This window comes from Coregonus lavaretus (genome assembly GCF_964263955.1).
Source record: "Coregonus lavaretus genome assembly, chromosome: 23".
In the NCBI taxonomy this organism is placed as follows: domain Eukaryota; kingdom Metazoa; phylum Chordata; class Actinopteri; order Salmoniformes; family Salmonidae; genus Coregonus; species Coregonus lavaretus.
The window spans coordinates 39,772,888-39,796,984 of NC_140010.1; the positions used below are offsets into that span (position 1 = coordinate 39,772,888).

At 41.7% G+C, this 24,097-nt stretch overlaps 1 protein-coding gene across 1 annotated transcript in view; it reads right to left on the reverse strand.

The window, feature by feature from the left end:
- The window catches only part of LOC311150680 (metabotropic glycine receptor-like), a gene marked incomplete at both ends in the record, with an annotated part of 80,613 nt that extends 58,119 nt beyond the window's left edge, over positions 1–22,494 (reverse strand). Inside the window, 2 exons of the mRNA XM_084188184.1 lie at positions 16,305–16,410; positions 21,623–22,494. Of these exons, the coding sequence (XP_084044310.1) occupies positions 16,305–16,410; positions 21,623–22,494 (978 nt within the window). The remainder of the gene's footprint in view (positions 1–16,304; positions 16,411–21,622) is intronic.
- Positions 22,495–24,097: the final 1,603 nt, after the last annotated feature.

Sequence of the window (24,097 nt, forward strand, 5' to 3'; positions counted from 1 at the left end):
AGTCCCTCCTGCAGCAAAACACCCCCACAGCATGATGCTGCCACCCCCGTGCTTCACGGTTGGGATGCTATTCTTCGGCTTGCAAGCGACCCCCTTTTTCCTCCAAACATAACGATGGTCATTATGGCCAAACAGTTCTATTTTTGTTTCATCAGACCAGAGGACATTCCTCTAAAAAGTATGATCTTTGTCCCCATGTGCAGTTGCAAACCGTAGTCTGGCTTTTTTTAATGGTGTTTTTGGAGCAGTGGCTTCTTCCTTGCTGAGCGGCGTTTTGGGTTATGTCTATATAGGTCTCGTTTTACTGTGGATATAGATACCTTTGTAACTGTTTCCTCCAGCATCTTCACAAGGTCCTTTGCTGTTGTTCTGGGATTGATTTGCACTTTTCGCACCAAAGTATGTTCATCTCTAGGAGGCAGAACGCGTCTCCTTCCTGAGCGGTATGACGTCTGCGTGGTCCCATGTTGTTTATACTTGCGTACTATTGTTTGTGAAGATGAACGTGGCTGATTTCTTTTGATTTTCCCATGATTTCAAGCAAAGAGGCACTGAGTTTGAAGGTAGGCCTTGAAATACATCCACAGGTACACCTCCAATTGATTCAAATTATGTCAATTAGCCTATCAGAATCTTCTAAAGCCATGACATCATTTTCTGGAATTTTCCAAGCTATTTAAAGGCACCGTCAACTTAGTGTATGTAAACTTCTGACCCACTGGAATTGTGATACAGTGAATTATAAGTGAAATAATCTGTCTGTAAACAATTGTTGGAAAAATTACTTGTGTCATGCACAAAGTAGATGTCCTAACCAACTTGCCAAAGCTATAGTTTGTTAACAAGAAATATGTGGAGAGGTTGAAAAACAAGTTTTAATGACTCCAACCTAAGTGTATGTAAACTTCCGACTTCAACTGTACATACATACATACATACATATTCATATCCTTTAAAAATATATATATTTTCCTTTATTACTTTCCAACCCCACCACCCCTCCCCTAATTGGAGTAAACTAGTGAACAACAACACTTAGGCCTCTACTTCCAGCTTATACATACTATACACATTTTATGGACACTTTTACAATAGTTCTATTTTGTTTGTTTTTACTTCTGAACTTCCTCTACCCTCAACCTCTCCGATCATTTTCATGATGTCCATCCGGTTTGCTTCTATATGCCATATCTTTCAAACTGTGCTCTTTCACAAAAGTTCTTAACCTATAACCTATATACTTATTAGCTACCCAACATTAGTGAAAGAACCGATAGTTTGGTAGCTAGCTAAACAAGCCTAGTAAAATACAGCAAAGCAGACAAGCGGCTATTGACTGTTAATTTATTTCATTGATACAATTAGTTTGTGGGACCCGTGGGCCCGCCAGGAGTCTTTTTGTGCGAGGGAACGATGCATCACCAAACGAGGGCATGGATTTCCATCAATCCATGCTGAATCAGGCTGAATCAGATGCCAGACTACAACACGGTGGCTGATATGAATGAAAGGCTGACAAGTAGCTAAATTATTCCAACAACAACAACAACAACAACAACAGCAGCATCTACAGCAGAGCACTCCTACAGCGACTGTAGGTGTGCTCTGCTCTTCTGTCGAGCAAGACGGAATGAGCTATCAATAAGTTAAATGTTTACTTTTAGAACATTGGTGGTAGCTAATTCTGAATATTTAACTCCTGTTAATTTGCTAATTATGGTATTTTCTGTTTTAATAGCTGGCAGTAAGAGATCTACACATTAATGCTGTCGAAGGAGGACAAATATAAGCCGCAAGAAAAGTGTTGTTCCACAGATTTTTGTGTGTGCTTTTTTAGCTTTGAGATTCCAGTGTTCAAGACCATTTGTTTATTGGTCAGAATAACTTATTGTCTATTGTAATTTCACAGGCTCTGGCCAGTTGGTCAAAAGAACTCTGCTGAAGAGAAGCAGCTATTTGCGGGGGCAACTGAAGACATGATGTCTGATGTGGAGACAGACCCAGAGGACCCGTTTGCATTTTTAATAACCTTCCCACAAATTTGTTGTGCAGTCAGAGTTCAACAAATAAAAAACCCCCGTTAAAAACAGTGACAACCCTATAACCAATATACACATAACATTTAACAATGAGATCGATAAAAAGGAGCAGTCACCCTGGCGCTCCCCTGAGTTTGAGGACATGATTGCATCAGCAGACCGGAGAAGAAGGGCCGAGTGTGCTTATGGGGACAAAAAGCTCTGTCAGAACGAAAACCAGAGCAACCGTCCACGTCCACCAGCCCTACCCAAAACATCTGATTGTGCAATAGACCATAGACAATCACCTGCACCTCAGAGATTATTTTTTAATGACTCTTCACACCTGCTTCTCAAGAGACTTTCTGCGCCGACTCTCACTCACCCACCCTTACATACAGTATACACACCAGTGGCGATTTTAGCAAGTATTTCTTGATAGGGCAAAAAATATATAAGATTGTTTATGCATGCCAGCAAAGCCACTACACAACACTAAACAATACATTCATTGCAATGTAACGGTGACAAACGGTGACAAACGGTGCCCACAAACTGTTAGGGCCTACATAAATCTGTCCCAACAGCAGAGCTTTCTTTTCAGCACCATGGTGTGAATCCTTACCGCTACACCTGGCTATCAGCGAAGCCTTGTCTGGCAGCGAAACAGTTCATTTTGATAAAGCTGACTTGCTTAAACAAATGTGGTTTCTACTGACACTTGAAATGTACAAACTATGGCATAAGGGAACGACAAGCAGATAAGAGGAAATCCGTAATTTCGATCAAGACATTAATGAGCGAGCTAGGACGGACGTAGTCAATATAACTATTTGTACAGCACTTTTGAAATGTACAGCGACAGAATTCAGAACTTTGGCCGTTCTTACAGTATTCTCCCTGTACACCAAGTCAGAACCGTAGGATAAATAAAGGGGGTATATAAGCAGACAATGAAATCTTACAATATTCAATGATTACATTTCTCTAAAACAGGCTATAGGCTACATGTACACCATCAAGTCACAACAGTAGGCTAAGTTATGAGGGAGGAAAGGGACCAAATTATTAGGTTGAGTCACATGGGCTTCTAACAGCTTACTACACAACATACACTTAGTATTACTTTCTTGGCTACAGTATACATATCTCCCTGGCATATTACATGATTTATGCAGAAGCATACAATACATTTTTGGACTCACCTTGTTGTGCTGTGCTCACTTGAACAGGAAGGTAGCGCGGCGGTCCTTCTTGTGGGCTCTAGAAAGAGGCCCGAAATCCCGACTTGGAATTCCAAGTTGGATGACCCTTCAAAATTATTTTCCGTATTTTCCCAGTCTGAGCTAGTTTTACCCAAGTTCCCAGTTGTCTGGAACTCACTGAAGTCTGAGATTCCCAGTTCCGATTTTCCAGTTGTTTTGAACGCGGCAGAAGTTATGTTGATTGACAGCATGGCCAATATATTCAAAATGTTCTGGCCCATAGCGTTACCCCCTTTTTCGTGATATCCAATTGGTAGTTACGATCTTGTCTCATCGCTGCAACTCCCCTACGGATTCGGTGAAGGTCGAGAGCCAAGCCGCACTGCTTCTTGACACACTGCTCACTTAACCCGGAAGCCAGCCGCACCAATGTGTCGGAGGAAACACTGTCGAACTGACGACCGAAGTCAGCTTGTAGGCACCCAGCTCGCCAAAAGGAGTCGCTAGAGCACGATGAGACAAGGAAATCCCGGCCGGCCAAACCCTCCCCTAACCCGGATGACGCTGGGCCAATTGTGCGTCGCCTCATGGGTCTCCCGGTCACAGCTAGGGATCCAACCCGGGGCTGCAATGGCGCCTTAGCACTCATTGTTGAATTTGCGATTTCCATCTTGTTGTGTAATATTTATGTCCAATGGCCGATGAGCACCGGTACGTTTTATCTATAATTTATCGTCATATGACAAGGATTGAAAAGGATTTGCCAGTAGACTGCCGACTTGATGCATGCTTGTCTAGCTTGCTAGCTAAGATTTTGAAAGTATGATGTTGACATGATCAGTCCAATCAAAGCTATGATAGATATAGCGTGATTTGAAGTCATTTTATCTGTGTCCAATGACCTTGAGCCTTCTTGGATGGGCACTTCTAATGTAAGTCTATGGCAGCACCCAAGGGACTTGAATGTTTGAGCTCTACCTGTAGATTTTGCGGTGACGTAGTGTCCCCATGAGTGACAGAACACTGAGCCAATCACGGCGCAACTAGAGAACATTACCAGCCCCTACGTTCCGTAATTTCTGCTGGCTGCCCCACCACCACAGATAGCACCGAGCTAGGCTGAAACACCTGCATTTTGGAGCTGCCTTACTCAAGAAAGCAAAAAAGAGACCATGTTTGTATGTGGCTTCATTAAATCAAATATATATATATATATATATTTATTTTTTTACATTGTTTGCAAACTGATATTTGACACGTATTAATGCCAAAATATCATGCAAAACTGATGGGGCTCAAAACGCGTCGCCACTGATACACACACACAGAACATGACCCTCGTCTTTTTACTACTCTTTATTATTTATTGTAGTTTTTTTATAAGTGTCTTGATATTGTGTATTTAAAATAAAAATAAATGTGTATTGCACTGTTGAGAGTTTGCCATTTTAATTTAGTAAGTTTTGTTGTTATTTCATACCTTCTTTTTTGGAAGGGGGTTTGGGAATATTTGTTGTAAACAACATATAAAAACTGTATGCACTCACTAACTGTAAGTCGCTCTGGATAAGAGCATCTGCTAAATGACAATACATTTCAATGTAAACTAATTTAAATTATTTTTTATTTCATTTGAGATGTTGTATTTTATCATTTGTTTGACTTGTTAACACTTGTTCTTTTTTTTTTATGGGGGGGGGGGGGGGGGGGGGGGGGTTCAGGCATGTCTAAGGCTGGACACATTGGCAGTCATGATCTCTAGTCTCCACACCCCATGGTTCCCCTTATCCAACAGTCGGTGGAGAAACCAGCTTTTGAGTGTTCAGAGATAAAACTCCTACATTCTTCCAACTGGCATGGAAGTGGATAGAGTCTTCAGAGGTGTAAGGATAATTAGGAGTCTGAAACTAGGCTATTTGTTGCAGTGTAGGCTACTCAATGAGGCTCATCACTGGAGCTACTTAATAGGGCTACTCAATGCTTAGACCCCCATTCCCTTACACTTATTCAAGCTTCTGTCAGTTAACATTGTTAACAGCTCTGTTGGGACAGAGAGGAGACTGATTGGAGATGACATCCACTCACTGGCTACTGTTACGCGAAAACCCAGCAGATCAAAAGTCAATGGAGGACGGGAAGTCCAATGGGTTCTGAAATTATCTTTAGAAAATGTCAACCCCTGTCATAACGTTCTTGTCATACTCATCTGAAATGACAAGGTTAGAATTGCCTCGAGAGAAAAACGGGCTGTCCTTGTCAATGGTAATTCAAGACACATACACCCACCCACGCATACATATGAACCATACATCAAATGGAATTAGCATATTCTAAATTCTCATTCACTCTAATCTAATTCATGAGAAGACATATAGTACTGTATGCTGTCGTACTTCACACAGTGAGCACTGACACAAAACACACTGCTACTATCTCTTTAAAAAAATTATTGCAACCAAAACTGTATGAGCAAATGCACGCACACAAGCAAGCACACACACACGCAAACACCTCTTTCTTACAGTAAACACACATCTCACACACACACACACACACCTTTACGCTCAGATAGAGACAGAATCTCTTTGAAAAACCCCTAGAGTCAATTTCCGCAGCCCGGCGGAACTCTAATTAGCATCATAAAAAAATCCCCATCAAAATCCGTCTGTTTAAACTAGAGATATGTTTTTTTGCATCCACCGATGTCACCGTTCCGCATCTGCAGTGAAAGGTGGCAGAGTTACAGCGGTGTTGTTCATACCATGAGACATCCCAAAAATCGGTCTTCTCACGAAAACGAATGTAGCGTCCGAACGGTTTGGCCTCTACAGACGCAACAAGCGTCACAGGACTCGTCTGAAGATGGTACTGCAGATCTGCCAACTTCTGTCTGTAGTGTCCGAACAGTTTGGGCTACACACTAACATGACCCCTCTATGGAAAGGTTGTTTTGGTTGTTGTCTAGGATGAACACAAGCCTCACAAGACTCGTCTGAAGGTGCCCAAGTACAAGTCAATTTCTTTTTTTTTGCCTCTAGAGGGTTAAAAGTGTAACAATAGAACACATCCTGGCAGGTTAGTGGGATACATGGAACCTTGGAATGTTCCTTCAGTGGAACTCCCATAAGTGGGGAGAAGCCTAGGAGGGGGGAGCACACAGACAAAGAGCATGGTCAATAATTCAGTGTTCTTGCTGCAATCCATTACACTGCATTTATAATACATCATATAGCCAGGGCAATGCCACGCAAGCCTGAACAGCAAGCCCGACCCCACTACTGAATTGAGCTGCAACATATCACACACACATACACACACAAACATCCTTGTGGGGACCAAACAATTGATTCCCATTCAAAATCCTATTTTCCCTAACCTTAACACTAACATTAACCCCTAAAACTAAACCTAACTTGTAACCCTAATTCTTATATTGGTCTTATTTTTTTACATTCTGTTTATTGAACATTTTCCAATATAAACATCCATAGACATACAACAAGAACAACTACCGTATTTTCCGCACTATAAGGCGCACCAGATTATAAGGCGCACCTTCAATGAATGGCCTATTTTAGAACTGTTTTCATATATAGGGCGCACCGGATTATAAGGCGCATAGAATAGAAGATACTGCAGTCAAACGTTTGACTGGGGTTGCGTTATGCATCCACTAGATGGAGCTGTGCTAAAGGGAATGTCAACAAAACAGTCAGATAAAGTCAAACTTTATTAAGCGTTCTGACAACTCCGTTCACTCCCATGGTAACGTTGTTCAAACGTTAATGTGCATATTGACAATATCTCCCAGCCTTGCTCACTCTTCTCCCAAATGTGGAGGGGAACCTTTCCCTGATTCAGTAAACACGTAGTAAAAGAAACAGTCTGATACAACTAAATCAAACGTTAGTGCATAACTCAACATTGTTCAGTTACGTATAACACGTAAAGCTCACTTTTTCAGTTCATTCCCCGTCCACGAATCCCTCAAATTCTTCTTCTTCAGTGTCCGAATTGAACGGAAACTCTGTTTAGTCTTCTTTACTTGGCGCAGGTCATCTTCTTGCTTCCTCCACTTCCGTACCATTGATTCATTAATGTTGAATTATCTCGCTGTTGCTCTATTCCCATATTCTACTGCGTGACCGACAGCCTTGAGCTTGAACTCTGCGTCGTAAGCGTGTCTCTTGAAAGGTGCCATTTTGGGGTCTTTATACACACACAAGTGGTGTGGGACTGTGAGTAAGCACAGTACCGGTGTTTACTGACTACGGTAGCCGTAATGCTGCAAGCGGTGCGGCTTTGTAGTTTACCAGTCGTACTGAAACATTTCATTATTATTAAATAGTTTTTCTTGTTTTTTCATACTGAAACATTTTGACAGAGCGCCTTGAGCGCCGTGTACAACCAGTATGGATCAACCAATTAACCAATTGATCCATATATAAGGCGCTCTGGATTATAAGGCGCACTGTAGTTTTTTGAGAAAATTAAAGGCTTTTAAGTGCGCCTTATAGTGCGGAAAATACGGTAGTTCCTATATCCCCCTCCCCGAGTCCCTAGTACCATAACTACACGTAGGACTCCCTCCCATTCCATCCCTATTATCCCAGTGCTAGCTCGACAGATATGCCTACATACACAAATTGCTGTGAGAAAAATTTGAAAACTTGAGCGTGCATAACTATTCACCCCCCCCCCCCCCAAAGTCAATACTTTGTAGAGCCACCTTTTGCAGCAATTACAGCTGCAAGTCTCTTGGGGTATGTCTCTATAAGCTTGGCACATCTAGCCACTGGGATTTTTGCCCATTCTTCAAAGCAAAACTGCTTCAGCTCCTTCAAGTTGGATGGGTTCCGCTGGTGTACAGCAATCTTTAAGTCATACCACATATTCTCAATTGGATTGAGGTCCGGGCTTTGACATTTAAAATGTTTCCCCTTAAACCACTCGAGTGTTGCTTTAGCAGTATGCTTAGGGTCATTGTCCTGCTGGAAGGTGAACCTCCGTCCCAGTCTCAAATCTCTGGAAGACTGAAACAGGTTTCCCTCAAGAATTTCCCTGTATTTAGCGCCATCCATCATTCCTTCAATTCTGACCAGTTTCCCAGTCCCTGCCGATGAAAAACATCCCCATGGTGCCACCACCATGCTTCACTGTGGGGATGGTGTTTCTCGGGGTGATGGGAGGTGTTGGGTTTGCGCCAGACATAGCATTTTCCTTGATGGCCAAAATGCTCAATTTTAGTCTCATCTGACCAAAGTACCTTCTTCCATATATTTGGGGAGTCTCCCACATGGCTTTTGGTGAACACCAAACGTGTTTGCTTATTTTTTTCAGCTTTGCAGCGCCTTCAGGGTTCTCTTTGGTCTCTTTGTTGCCTCTCTGATTAATTCCCTCCTTGCCTGGTCCGTGAGTTTTGGTGGAAGGCCCTCTCATGGCAGGTTTGTTGTGGTGCCATATTCTTTAAATTTTTTAATAATGGATTTAATGGTGCTCCGTGGGATGTTCAAAGTTTCTGATATTTTTTTATAACCCAACCCTGATCTGTACTTCTCCACAACTTTGTCCCTGACCTGTTTGGAGAGCTCCTTGGTCTTCATGGTGCCGCTTGCTTGGTGGTGCCCCTTGCTTTGTGGTGTTGCAGACTCTGGGGCCTTTCAGAACAGGTGTATATATACTGAGATCATGTGACAGATCTTGTGACACTTAGATTGCACACAGGTGTACTTTATTTTACTAATTATATGACTTCTGAAGGTAATTGGTTGCACCAGATCTTATTTAGGGGCTTTATAGCAAAGGGGTACATACGCACGCACCACTTTTCCGTTATTTATTTTTGAGAATTTCTTTAACAAGTTATTTTTTTCATTTCACTTCACCAATTTTGACTATTTTGTGTATGTCCATTACATGAAATCCAAATAAAAATCAATTGAAATTACAGGTTGTAATGCAACAAAATAGGAAAAATGCCAAGGGCGATGAATACTTTTGCAAGGCACTGTATGCATGAAATAAAGCCTTTCACCCCCATTCTATCCTGCCATAGTTTGTCAGCTGCAGTTGAGGTCAAAGGTTGTGATCTACCTCCCTGTTGAGAAGCTATGTAGTGTTTGACCTGTAAATACTTGAAAAAGTGAGATTGGGGAAGTTGGAACCTAATATTTGAAAAGAGAGCATCACCCCAACCTCATATAATTGACCAAATGACCTTATACCTTTCTTGAACCAGAAAAGAGTGATACCATCTCTTAAGGCTTTTGGTAACATAGGATTTTCATGAAATGGAGTTCGCTTATATACTGATTTATTTCCTCCAGTCAGCTTGTGAACTTCTGTCAATATGTTAAGGGAATGTTTTATAAAGGGATTATTTATGGAGCTACTAATTGCTTTGGGTGGGGATATGTAAGGCACGGTTGCCAGGTGACATGGAATGAAGATAATTTTATTATATTTGCCAGTGGATCAGAACTGGTGTCCTGCCATACCCATATTGCCTCAAATCGGGCAAAGAAAGACCACCCTTTGAATACGGTCTGCACAAAGTATTGAGTTTAACTCTGAGGGGCTACCCTTTCTATAAGAATTTAGAAATCAGTGTTACAATTTTTCCCAATTGTTTACACACTAAAACTGGCCCATGAGGCACAATGACCCAAATCTGTAACTCATTCAGCAGAACCATACACCAAATCTGCAATACTACTGGCACATGTTTTGCTTTACACTCAGATTGCAATTCTACAACAAACATTTGGCAAAACACAACACACAATTCTCTACCTTTGGCACAACCTTCACAACTAAAATCTATTGTGTGCAAATGAAAAGCAACACTGTTCAACAAGCTATGCTCAATTACCAATTGATCCCTTTCACTCTTCACATGTGCAAACACTAATTGCGTAAATGTTTACTTTGCAATCAGACCTTTGGTATGGATAAAAAGGCCACAGGTGAGTACTTCTGTGTTTGGAGAACAATGGAAAAAAACTTGGTTGAGAGAGGTAGAGGTGGAGGTGGAGGTGGGGGTAGAGGTGGAGGTAGAGGTGGGGGTAGAGGTGGGGGTGGAGGTGGGGGTGGAGGTGGGGGCGGAGGAAGACCAAGAACAAGGAGAGTAATCTCTGATGTAATTTGGGCGAATGTGGTGGACCATGTGGTCAACCATGGTTTGACCTTGAGAGAGGCTGGGCAGAGAGTGCAGGCCAATCTGAGCCGCTTCACTGTTGCATCCATCATCCGGACGTTCCAAAATCAGAATAGGTATGTACTGCAGACATTGGACCTATCTACTACTTTTACTACTTGACAGTAGTACAACATACAGCACAGTAAAGACTGTAGATTCCAATACATACTGTAAGGGGAAACAAAGTAATTTCATGTATTACTGTATGAAATTGGGAGTTATACTACTTTGTAACATGTTTATCTTGTATACTGTATTACCGTAGTGTTTACTGTACTGTATGCTATTTTGTTTTTGTAGAACTGAAAGATGACCACCACGTGGTGGTAGAACGCGTCTATTTACAGACGAACAGGAGGCTGCCATTGTGCAAATGGTAGTTGAAAATAATGCCATAAGACTGCAGGAAATCCAACAACAGATTATTGAGAAAACCCTGCCATCTTCCATAACATCAGAGTGCGCTTATCAACCATAGCCCGCATCCTTAAGAAACACCATCTCCGGATGAAGCAAATCTACAGAGTCCCATTTGAAAGGAATTCCCAAAGAGTGATGCAAACGGTACGAATATGTGCAAGTAAGTAATGTACTAGTATTAGACTCTTGAAACATTACAGACTCATTGCAGTTGCCAGTGAACTTTACTATACAGCAATTACAGTATTTACTGTCATTTCAGAGAATCGTGGAGTTGGATGCAAGTCCCATCCCCCAGGAACTCATATTCATAGATGAGGCTGGATTCAATTTAGCAAAGACGAGGAGGAGAGGAAGGAACATAATTGGTCAACGTGCCATCATTGAGGTACCTGGCCAGCGCAGGGGAAATGTCACCATATGCGCAGCTATGAGCCACAATGGTGTCCTCCACCTCCATGCCACCCTTGGACCATTCAACACTGCCCATCTCCTTAATTTCCTGAACACCTTACATGACAATCATTTTCAACCAGTGCAGAGAGGGCCAGGTGATGCTGAGCAGCAAATGTATGTTCTAATTTGGGACAACGTGAGTTTCCATCGGGCTGCTCAGGTCCGCAACTGGTTCCATCACCATCCCAGGTTTACAAATCTCCCACCATATTCCCAATTTCTCAAGCCAATTGAGTTGTTTTCAGTATGGCGGTGGAAGGTGTATGATTGCAAACCCTATGAACATATGGCCCTTCTCCAGGCAATGGAGGAGGCCTGTGGTGACATTCCAGCAGTCCTGTCAGTGGTGGATGCGTCATGCCAGAAGATATTTCCCCCGCTGTCTGGCCAAGGAGAATATTGCCTGTGATGTTGATAAAAATCTGTGGCTGGACAACAACAACAGACATGACTGACATTATTTTCACAATGGAGTATTTGTTTCTTGACTTATGACTTAGATTTGACTGAATTTTGATAGTTTCTTTATCTATTCCGTGCAATTGATCTAACATACAGTAAAGTAGGACAAATATACCTATTTTTGTTCTTTTGCATATGCTAAATATATTTACTGTATGTTCGAATTTTTACTGTTTGTGTACAGTATGCTGTTTGACATGCATTGAGTCATGTTGAAATATAAAACTAAAATTGTTGCATTTATGTTCCTTTCTTGTTTGAGTACACACAGACAATATACAGCATAACAACAAAATATTAGTCTTTACACCGAAATAGGTTCTGATAGTAGTGTTTTGAATATGTCACATTAGTGTGATCTCGGTTGTCACTAAGTTAGATTCAGTTAATGTGTGTGTGTGTGTGTGTGTGTGTGTGTGTCTCATTTGTATGCAGAGTTCCATTTTGAGCAGGGAGTACATGATTTTGATTGCTGTGTTTCATTTTGCGGGGTTTGGGGAAATAGGCAAACTGTTTTGTGTTTACAGTTTTAAGTACCTGAGATGTAGTGTCAGCAAACAGGTGTTAACAATTAGGAAAAACTGTAATTTGTCTGTAAAAGTGTTTAGGCAGAGGCATGGGTAGAGTTTGGAACAGATTTACAGGCAGTTTCATCATTGCATATTTCTGACTTTATGTTTTTTTTTTACCCCATATGTAACTCTGTGTTGTTTTTATTGCACTACTTTGCTTTATCTTGGCCAGGTCGCAGTTGTAAATGAGAACCTGTTCTCAACTGGCTTACCTGGTTAAATAAAGGTGAAATAAATAAATAAATAAAATTGCGCTTGATGGTTTTTGTGACTGCACTTGAAGAAACTTTCAAAGTTCTTGAAATGTTCCGGACTGACTGACCTTCATGGCTTAAAGTAATGATGGACTGTCGTTTCTCTTTGTTTATTTGAGCTGTTCTTGCCATAATATGGACTTGGTCTTTTACCAAATAGGGCTATCTTCTGTATACCACCCCTACCTTGTCACAACACAACTGATTGGCTCAAATGCATTAAGAAGGAAATAAATTCCACAAATTTAACAAGGCACACCTGTTCATTGAAATGCATTCCAGGTGACTACCTCATGAAGCTGTTTGAGAGAATACCAAGAGTGCGCAAAGCTGTCATCAAGGCAAAGGGTGGCTACTTTGAAGAATCTCAAATATAAAATATATTTTGATTTGTTTAACACTTTTTTGGTTACTACATGATTCCATATGTGTTATTTCATTGTTTTGATGTCTTCACGATTATTCTACAATGTAGAAAATAGCAAAAATAAAGAAAAACCCTGGAATGAGTAGGTGTGTCCAAACTTTTGACTGGTACTGTATATATCAAGACAAACACTTCCCGTCATGGTACCATTGCATTGACCTTACTGATTTATGGCTAGAACTAACGCTTTTCCTCAACAAGAAAAATCAAACGTCAGATATGTATAAGGTTATACATGTCACATTTCTATTTAGCCAGACAGTTTATGTTCTCAAGTTATAGTTGGCTGGAAACCCCAAACAGTATAACGTCGGCATTGGTATAAGTAATTAGGATAAACAAAGCAAATTGTCAGCCGGGCAGGCAAAAAATAGTAATAGTAAATTATAATACACCCGGCCCACAAGGTGATTAAATATTAACCCCAAATGTATTGATAGTCAGCCCATATGTGCGAAATCAGCCAAGCCCAACCGCAGCCCATTGTTAGGTACCAACAGGATTAGCTGCACACACACACACACACACACACACACACACACACACACACACACACACACACACACACACACACACACACACACACACACACACACACACACACACACACACACACACACACACACACACACACACACACACACACACACACACACACACACACACACACACACACACACACACACACACACACACACACACACACACACAAGCCAAACTCACTGAGCACAAAACAAGATCCCACAACACAGGCAGGAAAACTGGCTGCCTAAGTATGATCCCCAATCAGAGACAACGAGCGACAGCTGGCTCTGATTGGGAATCACACCCGGCCAAACATAGACGTACAAAACCTAGATCTAAACATAGATCTACCATAACATCGAACTAAACATGCACACCCTGACCAAACTAACTAGAGTTAAATAGGTCAGGGCGTGACAGTTATAAGCAAAAACAAAGTAATACAAATGATGTAATACAAATGATAACACACCCAGCCCCAACTATTAAACCCAAATGTATTTGTAATCAGTCCGTCAATATGTGGGAATTAGCCAAGCCCAACCGCAGCCCATCGTTATGTACCAGCCAGCTATCTAAGCGCCGACCAAATATCAACAGGTAGCTGCTGGCCAGTAGCCACATCATAGTAAACAATAGCCCAAAAGCCCAACAAAACAAGATATTTAAGAACAGATAACTAATATTTTAGCAAAAGGTATGTTGCCAGTCAGATATGGCTACTGAATATAAAACCCAAATGAAACAATCAGCCAGTTGGTGGCCATATAGCCAGCCAGCCGTCAGTGAGACGAGACAGCTAAATCCACCTGAATCCCCAACATTAGAGAATGACGGTAGCTAGCTAGTATACCTGGGCCGCTGTTGAAACATCCATCAAGCAGAGTCCAATCTGTATTTTGGGGGGGGGGAGAATGGCTCGAAATGTCAAATGTTCTGTCCTCATGATGGAGTAGAAGATGTGAATAGTTCAGGGTATTCCCTCTTCAGGTATATCTCGGCTGCCTTCACCATATCTAATGTGCGTTCTCCAGTGTTGGTTCGAGTCCACAGGGTAGCCGGGTGGCGCAGGCCGTATGTCAGTGCTGACGGTCTCAGCAGCCTCTTGATTGGAGTGAATGCCATCCTCCTCTTGTGGAGTGCTGGTGAGAGATCAGGAAAGATCATGATGTGGGATTCCCCAAACTGTATGTCCCCCTTTGCTCTTGAGGCCTTGAGTATGCTGATGGTGTCCTGGTAGCGGAGCAGCTTGATAACGAAATCTCGGGGAGGCCCTCCCTGACTAGGTGACCTTCTCTGTTGTGTACGGTGAGCCCTTTCGATTTCAACTGGGTGAGCTTAGGTGGGTAGGTCCAGTAGCTTGGGTAGCCATTCCTGTAAGAATGCCTCCTTCAACTCCCTCTGGGAAGTCTTTGTTCCTGAGGTTGCTGTGCCGCTGAACATTTTTAAAGGACATCAACCTTTTCCTCTAGCTTCAAGATGGAGTCCGCTAGCTTCTTGTCCGTTTCCTCCACATCTTTGCGTACATCCACAATTGCAGTCTCATGGTCAGAGTGCCTGGTTTGCAACTGGGTTAACCGCTTACTTGTCTTGGTCTTGGTCTTGGTGTAGTTTATGCGTGATTTCATCCACTTTGTTGAATCGGGCAGAAATGGTGTCTTGTATTTGAACGATGGCCTTATCCATCTCCATTTTGAACCCGGCAGGCGCAGCCTCATTGTCCATCTTTGACGTGGAGGTAGTTGAGGGTTTAGGAAGGTCTGTCATTTTAGGAGGCATCGTGTTTTATAACTGGTAAGCGATAGCGTTATGTCTACTTGCTTTTTTAGTAGGTTAACAGCAGAAATGTGGTCCTTGTGGGGACCGCCGAAATGTCCAAATATTCATTTTTTTTACTATCCTTGTGAGGACTTCTGGTCCCCACAAGGACAGTAAAACCAAACCACAACACACACACACATACCTACTTCACACACACAGCATCAACAACTCAGAAGACAGATGGTTCTGTCGATATAGCCTGCACTCTGAGTGTGATAAAACATGATGTCTCTCCGGTGCCAGTCACGAAAAACACTAGTTAAAACCTCTTCGTTCCACTTCCAGAGTGTGTTACACTGTATTAAGCCGTGAAGAATACGCGCCCACAAGCAAAGGCTTATATGCTGCATCCTTCCTGCATATTCGATGCAAATATTGCTACAGAGCTCTGTTAATCTTACTATTCTTTACAATAAAACAAAGATAAACCTACACAAAAATAAACTTGCACTGCTGCTCCCAAGAGTGCATTCACTGTCTACATGGAGACAAAAAAACATTTCAACCATAAACGTCACACCAAGAGAAGCAATACCGAGAGCACAATTATTGTTGTTCTCATGCCTTCATTGATTTTCCCAGTAGCAGTACACATATAGGATGTGTATTTGTTATCTTGACAAGTAGTCAGCATTTGTATATGTATTACCAATTACATTCAGAGGGACATACAGTACATTGTTTGCAAAGACACAATGTACTGCATTCTTACTAAGGTTTTCATGTCCTGTATGATTTTTTGTTAGCAAAACATTTGCGGAAGGGCCACTAGATTTAGTACTGGGATTAACAATAACAACCATGCTTTTACCAAGAAATGGTGTTTGTGTATGCATGTAAAGTGTAGGAAGCACACACCATCAATGCATGAACTATGGATGGATGAATGGATGGATGGATGGACGAAGGGATGGAAAGTTGAACGGATGAATGAAAGTAGACTCACTTCCATGCTGGTCACGTTACATCGGTGAGTTCCGGCAAACCAGCCACTGCTGGAGCACTGGTCAATGTCCACATCCTGTAGGTTGACATCCACTCGAACCACACCCCTGTAAGAGGAGAGAAAGATACAGAGAGAGAGAGAGAGAGAGAGAGAGAGAGAGAGAGAGAGAGAGAGAGAGAGAGAGAGAGAGAGAGAGGGGGGGGGGGGGGGTGCATAGAGGTTAGAGAGAGCAGTTAGCTTCAACTCAGACGTCTCTTTTAGTGTAAGATAGAGAAAGAGAGAAAGAGAGAAAGAAAGAAAGAAAGAAAGAAAGAAAGAAAGAGAGAAAGAAAGAAAGAAAGAAAGAAAGAAAGAAAGAAAGAAAGAAAGAAAGAAAGAAAGAAAGAAAGAAAGAAAGAAAGAAAGAAAGAAAGAAAGAAAGAAAGAAAGAAAGAAAGAAAGAAAGAAAGAAAGAAAGAAAGAAAGAAAGAAAGAAAGAAAGAAAGAGCAGAGGTTCCATTGTGACCTCATCTATAACAGGGTCTCTACTTTGGTCCAATGTCTACAGGTGAACTATTGAGGGAAATAAACTATTCAAGGCAAAAACTGGTATGAGCATTGAATGCTACTGAAGCAGAGTATTTCGTCCAATTGAACGTCAATTGCAACAAAAAATATATATCCTGTGTATCTGGTTAATATGTTCATATGTTCCAAATCTTTATTGTGCCCTAATGAGAGAAGTAGTCAAGCTTAAATAGCCCAATTGAATCATGTCGACTCCAGCTCTGAGCATCATGTTTACTGTAACCAAAACATAAATATCTTATAGGGTTACAGTAAATCAATAGACTGATGGTTCGCTTGATGTTGTTTCCCTCTGGGAGACAATCCTGCACACACACTCTATCTACTGGCACATGATTCATTAGGCTACTGCATTGGCTTGCATCCAAAGCACCTTCACATATCCACAGTTTGCATTTGGACAACTGGATAGTTGGGTGGGGCTAGCTCCCAGCCTGCCATCGGGTGTTCTCTTTCATGTGGTTTAAGATGATCAAATGGGCCCCAGGTGGGTCGCTCTCTTTATTCAGTCTCTGTCCGTTAGTCTCGTTCCCTTTCCTTTTCTCTCTCTTTCTTAACTTGTTTTTCAGTCTGCCACTGATCCCCCTGATCTATGCATTTCTGTGTCTGGCAATCTTGCCACTCTTTCCTCCAAAATCAAACATTATCTCCCAATTCACCCAGTCTGTCTGTCTGTCTGTCTGTCTGTCTGTCTGCCCCTCTTTCTCCCTCTCTTATAATGCCCAGGCCCCAGGGGTCGTTCTCAAGAGAAGCCTGACAATCATTAGCTCCATCTGTCTGGTGGGAACTGGAACAAACACCCATGAAGAAAAAAGGCTGAGGCTCATTCCATCTTTCCCCAGGCGCAAGAATAGAGGGGAAAGAAAGTGTAACTGTGACAGAGAAAGTGTTGATTAGCGAAAGAATCTGTGTGCGTGTGGGAGGGAGTGAGGGAGGGAAGGAAGGTGAGAAAAAATGTGTGTGAGAATGTGAGGATCCAGTGACATGAGGTAACCAGCAAGCAGGAGGGATTTTCTTTTTAAGTCAAACCATACAGCCTAACATAACCAGTGGTGGAAAAAGTACCCAATTGTCATACTTGAGTAAAAGTAAAGATAATGTACCTTAATAGAAAATGACTCAAGTAAAAGTGAAAGTCACCCAGTAAATACTACTTGAGTAAAAGTCTAAAAGTATTTGGTTTTAAATATACTTAAGTATCAAAAGTAAATGTAATTGCTAAAATGTACTTAAGTATCAAACGTAAAAGTAAAAGTATTAATCATTTCAAATTCCTTATATTAAGCAAACCAGATGGCATGATTTTCTAGTTGTTTAAATGTATGGGTAGCCAGGGAGGGGCACACTCCAACACTCAGACATCATTTACAAACAAAGCATTTGTGTTTAATGAGTCCACCAGATCAGTTGCAGTAGGGATGACCAGGGATTTTCTCTTGATTAGTGTGTGAAATTGACAATGTTCCTGTCCTGCTAAGCATTCAAAATGTAACAAGTATTTTTGGGTGTCAGGGAAAATGGATGGAGTAGAAAGTACATTATTTTCTCTAGGAATGTAGTGGAGTAAAAGTCAAAGTTTTCAAAAATATAAATAGTAAAGATACCCCAAAAAACGAATTAAGTAGTACTTTACTGTATTTGGTAACACTTAGTAAGCCTAACAAATACTGTATAGCCAGTCTAATCCAAACAAACCATTACCAAACCAATTACCAATTTTACCTTTATTTAACTAGGCAAGTCAGTTAAGAACAAATTCTTATTTACAATGACGGCCTACACCGGCCAAAACCGGACGACGCTGGGCCAATTGTGCGCCGCCCTATGGGACTCCCAATCACGGCCGGTTGTGATACAGCCTGGAATCGAACCAGGGGGTCTGTAGTGACACCTCAAGCACTGAGATGCAATGTGCTATAGGCTTACTAAATGGACTTTAAAATGTAGATCTAAATTAACCTGTATCCAGCTGGGAGGAAAGTGAGGAGACACCTCTGAGGACACATGGACCATTACCTCAAGCTCAAAGCCAATGTTCTCATTCTGCATATCCTCCAAAAAAGCACACTGGAAACATTTACATTTTGATTAGGTTTACAAAAAAAATGGTCGGTCTTGGTTTCTTTTATCCTTGGGGTGAATAGATTGCTTTGGATGTACATCCAAAGAGTTGGCCACGAACTCTCCGAAAAAGGAAGAGAGACAGAGACAGTGGGATTCTCTTTGATCTCGACACGTTGGGGCTGTAGTTGTTAAACTGAATCCACAGGCCTATTCTAAAAGTCATGCTGCTGCTGCTAATCATTAGACAACTATGCCACATCCATTTGTGGGAATGTCAATTGAATTTTAATGCGCCCTCAGGACATTCTGAAATTCTGAACAGGAACCAGTTCTTTAAAAACCAGTAGAAGCAGTTAATTTCCCAGCTAATTAAAGGCCATCTTGCCGATGGCTTAATACCAATGTCCTCATAAAATGGCTTTCACGTTGTGTTCGTGGCCATGAAAAGAAAGGACTGAACTTTAGAAATCAAGTATATTGTACTTGAAATCCGAAAAGTCTTAAAAGCAGCTCCAAGGTCGATAATGCCTCCCTCTATGGTTGAGCTGGAGTTGATAGCTATGTTTTGCTAAGCCGAAAATGTACAGTAGCTGTCAGCAACAGCATGGGTCTTTGTCCGGCTGCTGCTGTATCAAATTTGTAGTGGAGACACGTCAACAATGGTCCAATGTCAAATAATACCTTTCTACACATAGGCCTTCGTTTATCCCCTTCCAGATCTGAATCGACTGGATCGGTGTGAGCAAGCATAATTTATTTATTTATTTATTTATTTATTTTTTTTGTCATTTAGCAGACGCTCTTATCCAGAGCGACTTACATGAGCAATTAGGGTTAAGTGCCTTGCTCAAGGGCACATCGACAGATCTTTCACCTAGTCGGCTCGGGGATTAGAACCAGCGACCTTTCGGTTACTGGCACAACGCTCTTAACCATTAAGCTACCTGCCGCCCTGATGACAGCTCTTACCCTATTGCAGAGACCTATCAAAACCTTTTTGATCTGTGAAGAGGTTTCAACAAGGGACTAGAGCAGGGTCATGGAATACCTGGGAGGCCAGGTAGGTGAAATGTAGCCAATCACTGATATTAATAAATCAGCTTAGTTGGTGTTGTGAATTAGTAGAGTCAGTTGTGGTGCTTGGTTAGAACTAGGCTAAATGTTTCTGTACCTGCAGCACTCCATACCAGAGCCCCTTGCTTAATGATATGGGCTTGGTAATTGTTTGGGATCGGCTCAGGCAACCGCTTTGAGATCATCTTGCATTTATGCTAAAGGAATGCACAAAACTGACTAACTTACATACAGATGTACTATCTTAATTTGATCACTCTGTTGTCGCAGATCATTTCCCTTCACTACAGGATATGCAAACTTGTAGTGTATTCAAGGTTTAAAAAGGCTTCTAAAGTTTGTAATTTCCACTTTAAAATGTCAGACTAACAAAAAATATATCACCCCTACAAAAATGTCCATTAATTATAATACTCATAATATTACACATTTCTGAAAGATGATTTTCCTGCTGTGAAAAACGGTTCAAATTAAGATCTGTAGTCCTGCCTAAACAAATCAAACTCAGTGACAAACCAACATGCTGGAATTATTGTGTGGACACAGCAGCACTGAAATGTAAGTGGGAGTAAAGTGGACTTGAAATTCAAAGTGGTTTCAGATTGCCATTGTACTGCATGTCTTTTATAATTTATTCATGACTAAATGTATTTTTGGACACACTTGGACTGAAGCCTTGAAATACGTGTGTCCTAATGCACCGACCTACACTTTCACACAACTATCGCAAAAAAAATGTACAGCAAAGCCAGGCCTTTTGAACCATGCAAGCTATGACAGCAAATTAAAATTAATTAGGCCTACTGTTTTAGTTTAAAGTTTTTACAGCAAACACATCCCTCAAAAAGGAAGTGTAGAGGCCTACACTGTGAATGCAAAAAAATAAGAGCTGTTTTTGACAGACAGCAGTGTTCGTTAATCATAGATAGTATACATGTCTTTGAGATGCTATCCAGCCATCTGTTCCTTCCACTAGGGCTGATTTCTGCATTGCACAAGCATCAGCCAAGCAGGAAAACAACTACTCAAACATCCCACAATGTATATCCTATCCTCAATGTAACGTATTGCCCTTTTGCTGTGCATATCAGTGAATGGGACAAATCATTTTTCATTGGTTATTCACTGAGTAAGTTTAATTTCAGATTCACTGGATCTATTCTTTGTAAAGTGGAGGGAATACAGATGGGTTATGTTTGGGTTGGCTTTCCTAATTAAAGGCTACTGAAGATTCGACTACCACATCAGGACCACATGCTGTTTTCAATAATGGCTAGCTCTGTGCAAACTATCCACAAGCATCAGAATTGGTCTAAAATGACTATCATAGTAAGATGCTCTAGGTAAACCTTAAAACGTTGCTGTAGAGAAGCAGCTTTATCCTACTGTTTGTGTTGAGAGGATTTATTTGGGCCCTTTTCCATGCACCTGCTTCAAAGCGCGGGAAGCATGCGGTCAGGTCGGCAATGCTGTCCTCTCAGGACCTGAAAAACAATATATAGGCCTACCTACCATTTCTTTCAATCGATAAACAATAGACATGGCAAATTTTAACCAAAAGTGTTACTTTCAAACAAACAGTCATGAGTGACAGCCAGCTCCCTTAGCCTCACCTGAACTCGGGTGCGGAATTTGTCTTCAACCCATAGAACCCCGCAGACAAGGTGAGTAACCAGTGCGGTACGAAATTCCCATGCTCGCATTCCAGGTACGGCGCAGACCACTTGATTTGACTTTTGTCCAGAATGTAGCTATTTTGAGTGGCTGTGGCGTCTCTGCCTGACGCCCTTCTCTGAACGTGCATTTTCTTTCGGTCCCTGAACTCGTTAAACCACTCAGAATCCGGGCTCCTGCTCTTGAGACGGTGGTGAGCAGAGTTGGAAAGGTCCTGGAGGACCACTTCCCTGTCAGTTCTTGTCGCTTGAAGGAAAACGTGAGGACCCGGTGTTGGAGCATCATTATGGAATGTAACCACTGCCCTGTGAATTTTGGGGTCCCCTTCGAGAATACTCCGAACAAGCGCGTGGTACCAGTGAATATCCCTCCGAAGGCTGTGCTCTCGCGACCTGTTGGCTTGTAAAATCATGTTCAGGAAGTTAGTCGCGTGCGCCATAGTGTCCAGCACGCTATGGAGAGAATAATGAGAGGCCACATTGGTTCCACCACGGAGGCTACTCAACTCATACCTCCGAGAACAGTTGACTTGTTCAAGAGCCGACGAGTCTCCAGTGTGCAGGAAAGCTGTCACCACCCTAGGCAGGTCCTCTTCGATTTTGTGCGCCACCACCGTGCGCTCCGTGGCGGATCCTGGGTAATAAGTTGGATGGTGCAGTGAATCCTTGTTGATATTTTGAGTGCTGTAAATAGAAGGGGTCTTTGCTCGTATTTCTGCATCTTTGTCGTTATCCGACCATTCTACATACCCATAATTGGATCCGAAAACGAATCCCATTTGCAAAAGCATTTGAATAAGGAAAAAACACATACTGTGACTTATTTTACCGACTCAATGAAGAATCCGTTTGCTCTCCGTTGAGAACCGAAACTAACCCCTTTCGCGCAACGATTAAATGTGTATGCTAATGAATTCGTATCATCCCTATTCTATAACATAAGGTGCCATTTAAACATAGCCTTCTACCAAAAGCTATAGACTACTTGCTACTTGTCCATGATAAAGAGATGCTCGACTTTACTTGCTTCCTCAACCGCCGTTCACGCTTTGCAACCGAGTGTCAGGCAGATGTTTTCATAGTCAACCAATTATCTTACTGCCCAGACAGTTTTAGTTGGAAGTGACGCCTTCCTAACTCCAAGCAGCTCATTATAAACAGCTATGGTCTTGCAGCGGTGAGCTCCGGTAGTCGCTTTTACACAGACAGAGCCATGGGCGAGGTAAAACACAAGCCGCCTATTTCAATCCTCCTAGAGCAGCCAGGAGAATTAGAGTGAAAATAGAGGAAAGACTGGAGGCTTGAGAAAATTGCTTTCATAGTCCCATCGCTTCCAATATCGCAAAGGGCACCTGAAGTGTCGTAGACACACGCGTGTGGCTGCTATTGCTGCCAATCGTCTTTGTGAAGTGGTATGATATGGGTGGAGCTAGCTGCCGGAGCTGTTCGGTGCTGAAAGTAGCCTGTGAGAATGGGAAAGAACGTTGACCGATTTATGCATGACAGCTAAAGTGAAACGTGCAGGGTTTTAATTCGGATTGAGTAGGTGATGAAATAGTGCCTATTATTTATATTTTTTCCTTGATAACTGTCCAGTCATCTCCCACAGTGATATCTTTATTTGTATCATTACTAAAATTTATGTCAGGTGAATGACAAAGGTGGCACCACAGGTTCAAAAGTGGTGTGGCAAAATTCGTAGGTGTCTTTTCTGGGGCCTGGAGTTTTTCCTGATCTCATGACCTAATCAGGTAAAACTCTGGATCCTATTCGTAGGCTATGACAAAATATTATAATTATAGATAGCTTCCTTTTTCATTTGTGACTACAGGGCTGGTGTTTTTCTTCTCGGGTCATGTGAATTGGAAACACTCCTGGCCTAAGGTGGATCAAACCCTTTCAAACTACAGCAAACCTTATTATTCATTCTGAATCTGATATCAAAAGAGCCAGAGACAACAACTTCAATGGACAACATACTGTACTCTGTAGTTTAGTGAACTACTATAGCAGGATTGAGTGTTATGTAAAGAATAGTTACAATGTCTTTAAATATTAATTTCACTCTATACACATACACAGACACGTTAAGCAGTGGATAAAAAAACAAAAAAAACACAGACAGGCAGGTTTCAATGTAGAAAAGTATTTTCATTTGATGTCATAAAACCTATTATTTACTTTTATATTTTTTACTCATCTGATTACAGTGCTCTTCTGCAATTATTCATTGTGTTACACTATACACAGTAGAATTTGTAACGAGGCGGGGTTACATTTAACACTATACACAGTAGACTTTGTAACAATTATTTTTTACATGTGTAAGTCATCATAAAACCACTAACCTTGTGTTATTGTCCTGGTCTCCATCTGGCCCACCAGAGGTTGGTTCCCTGGTGCTCACTGTAGGAA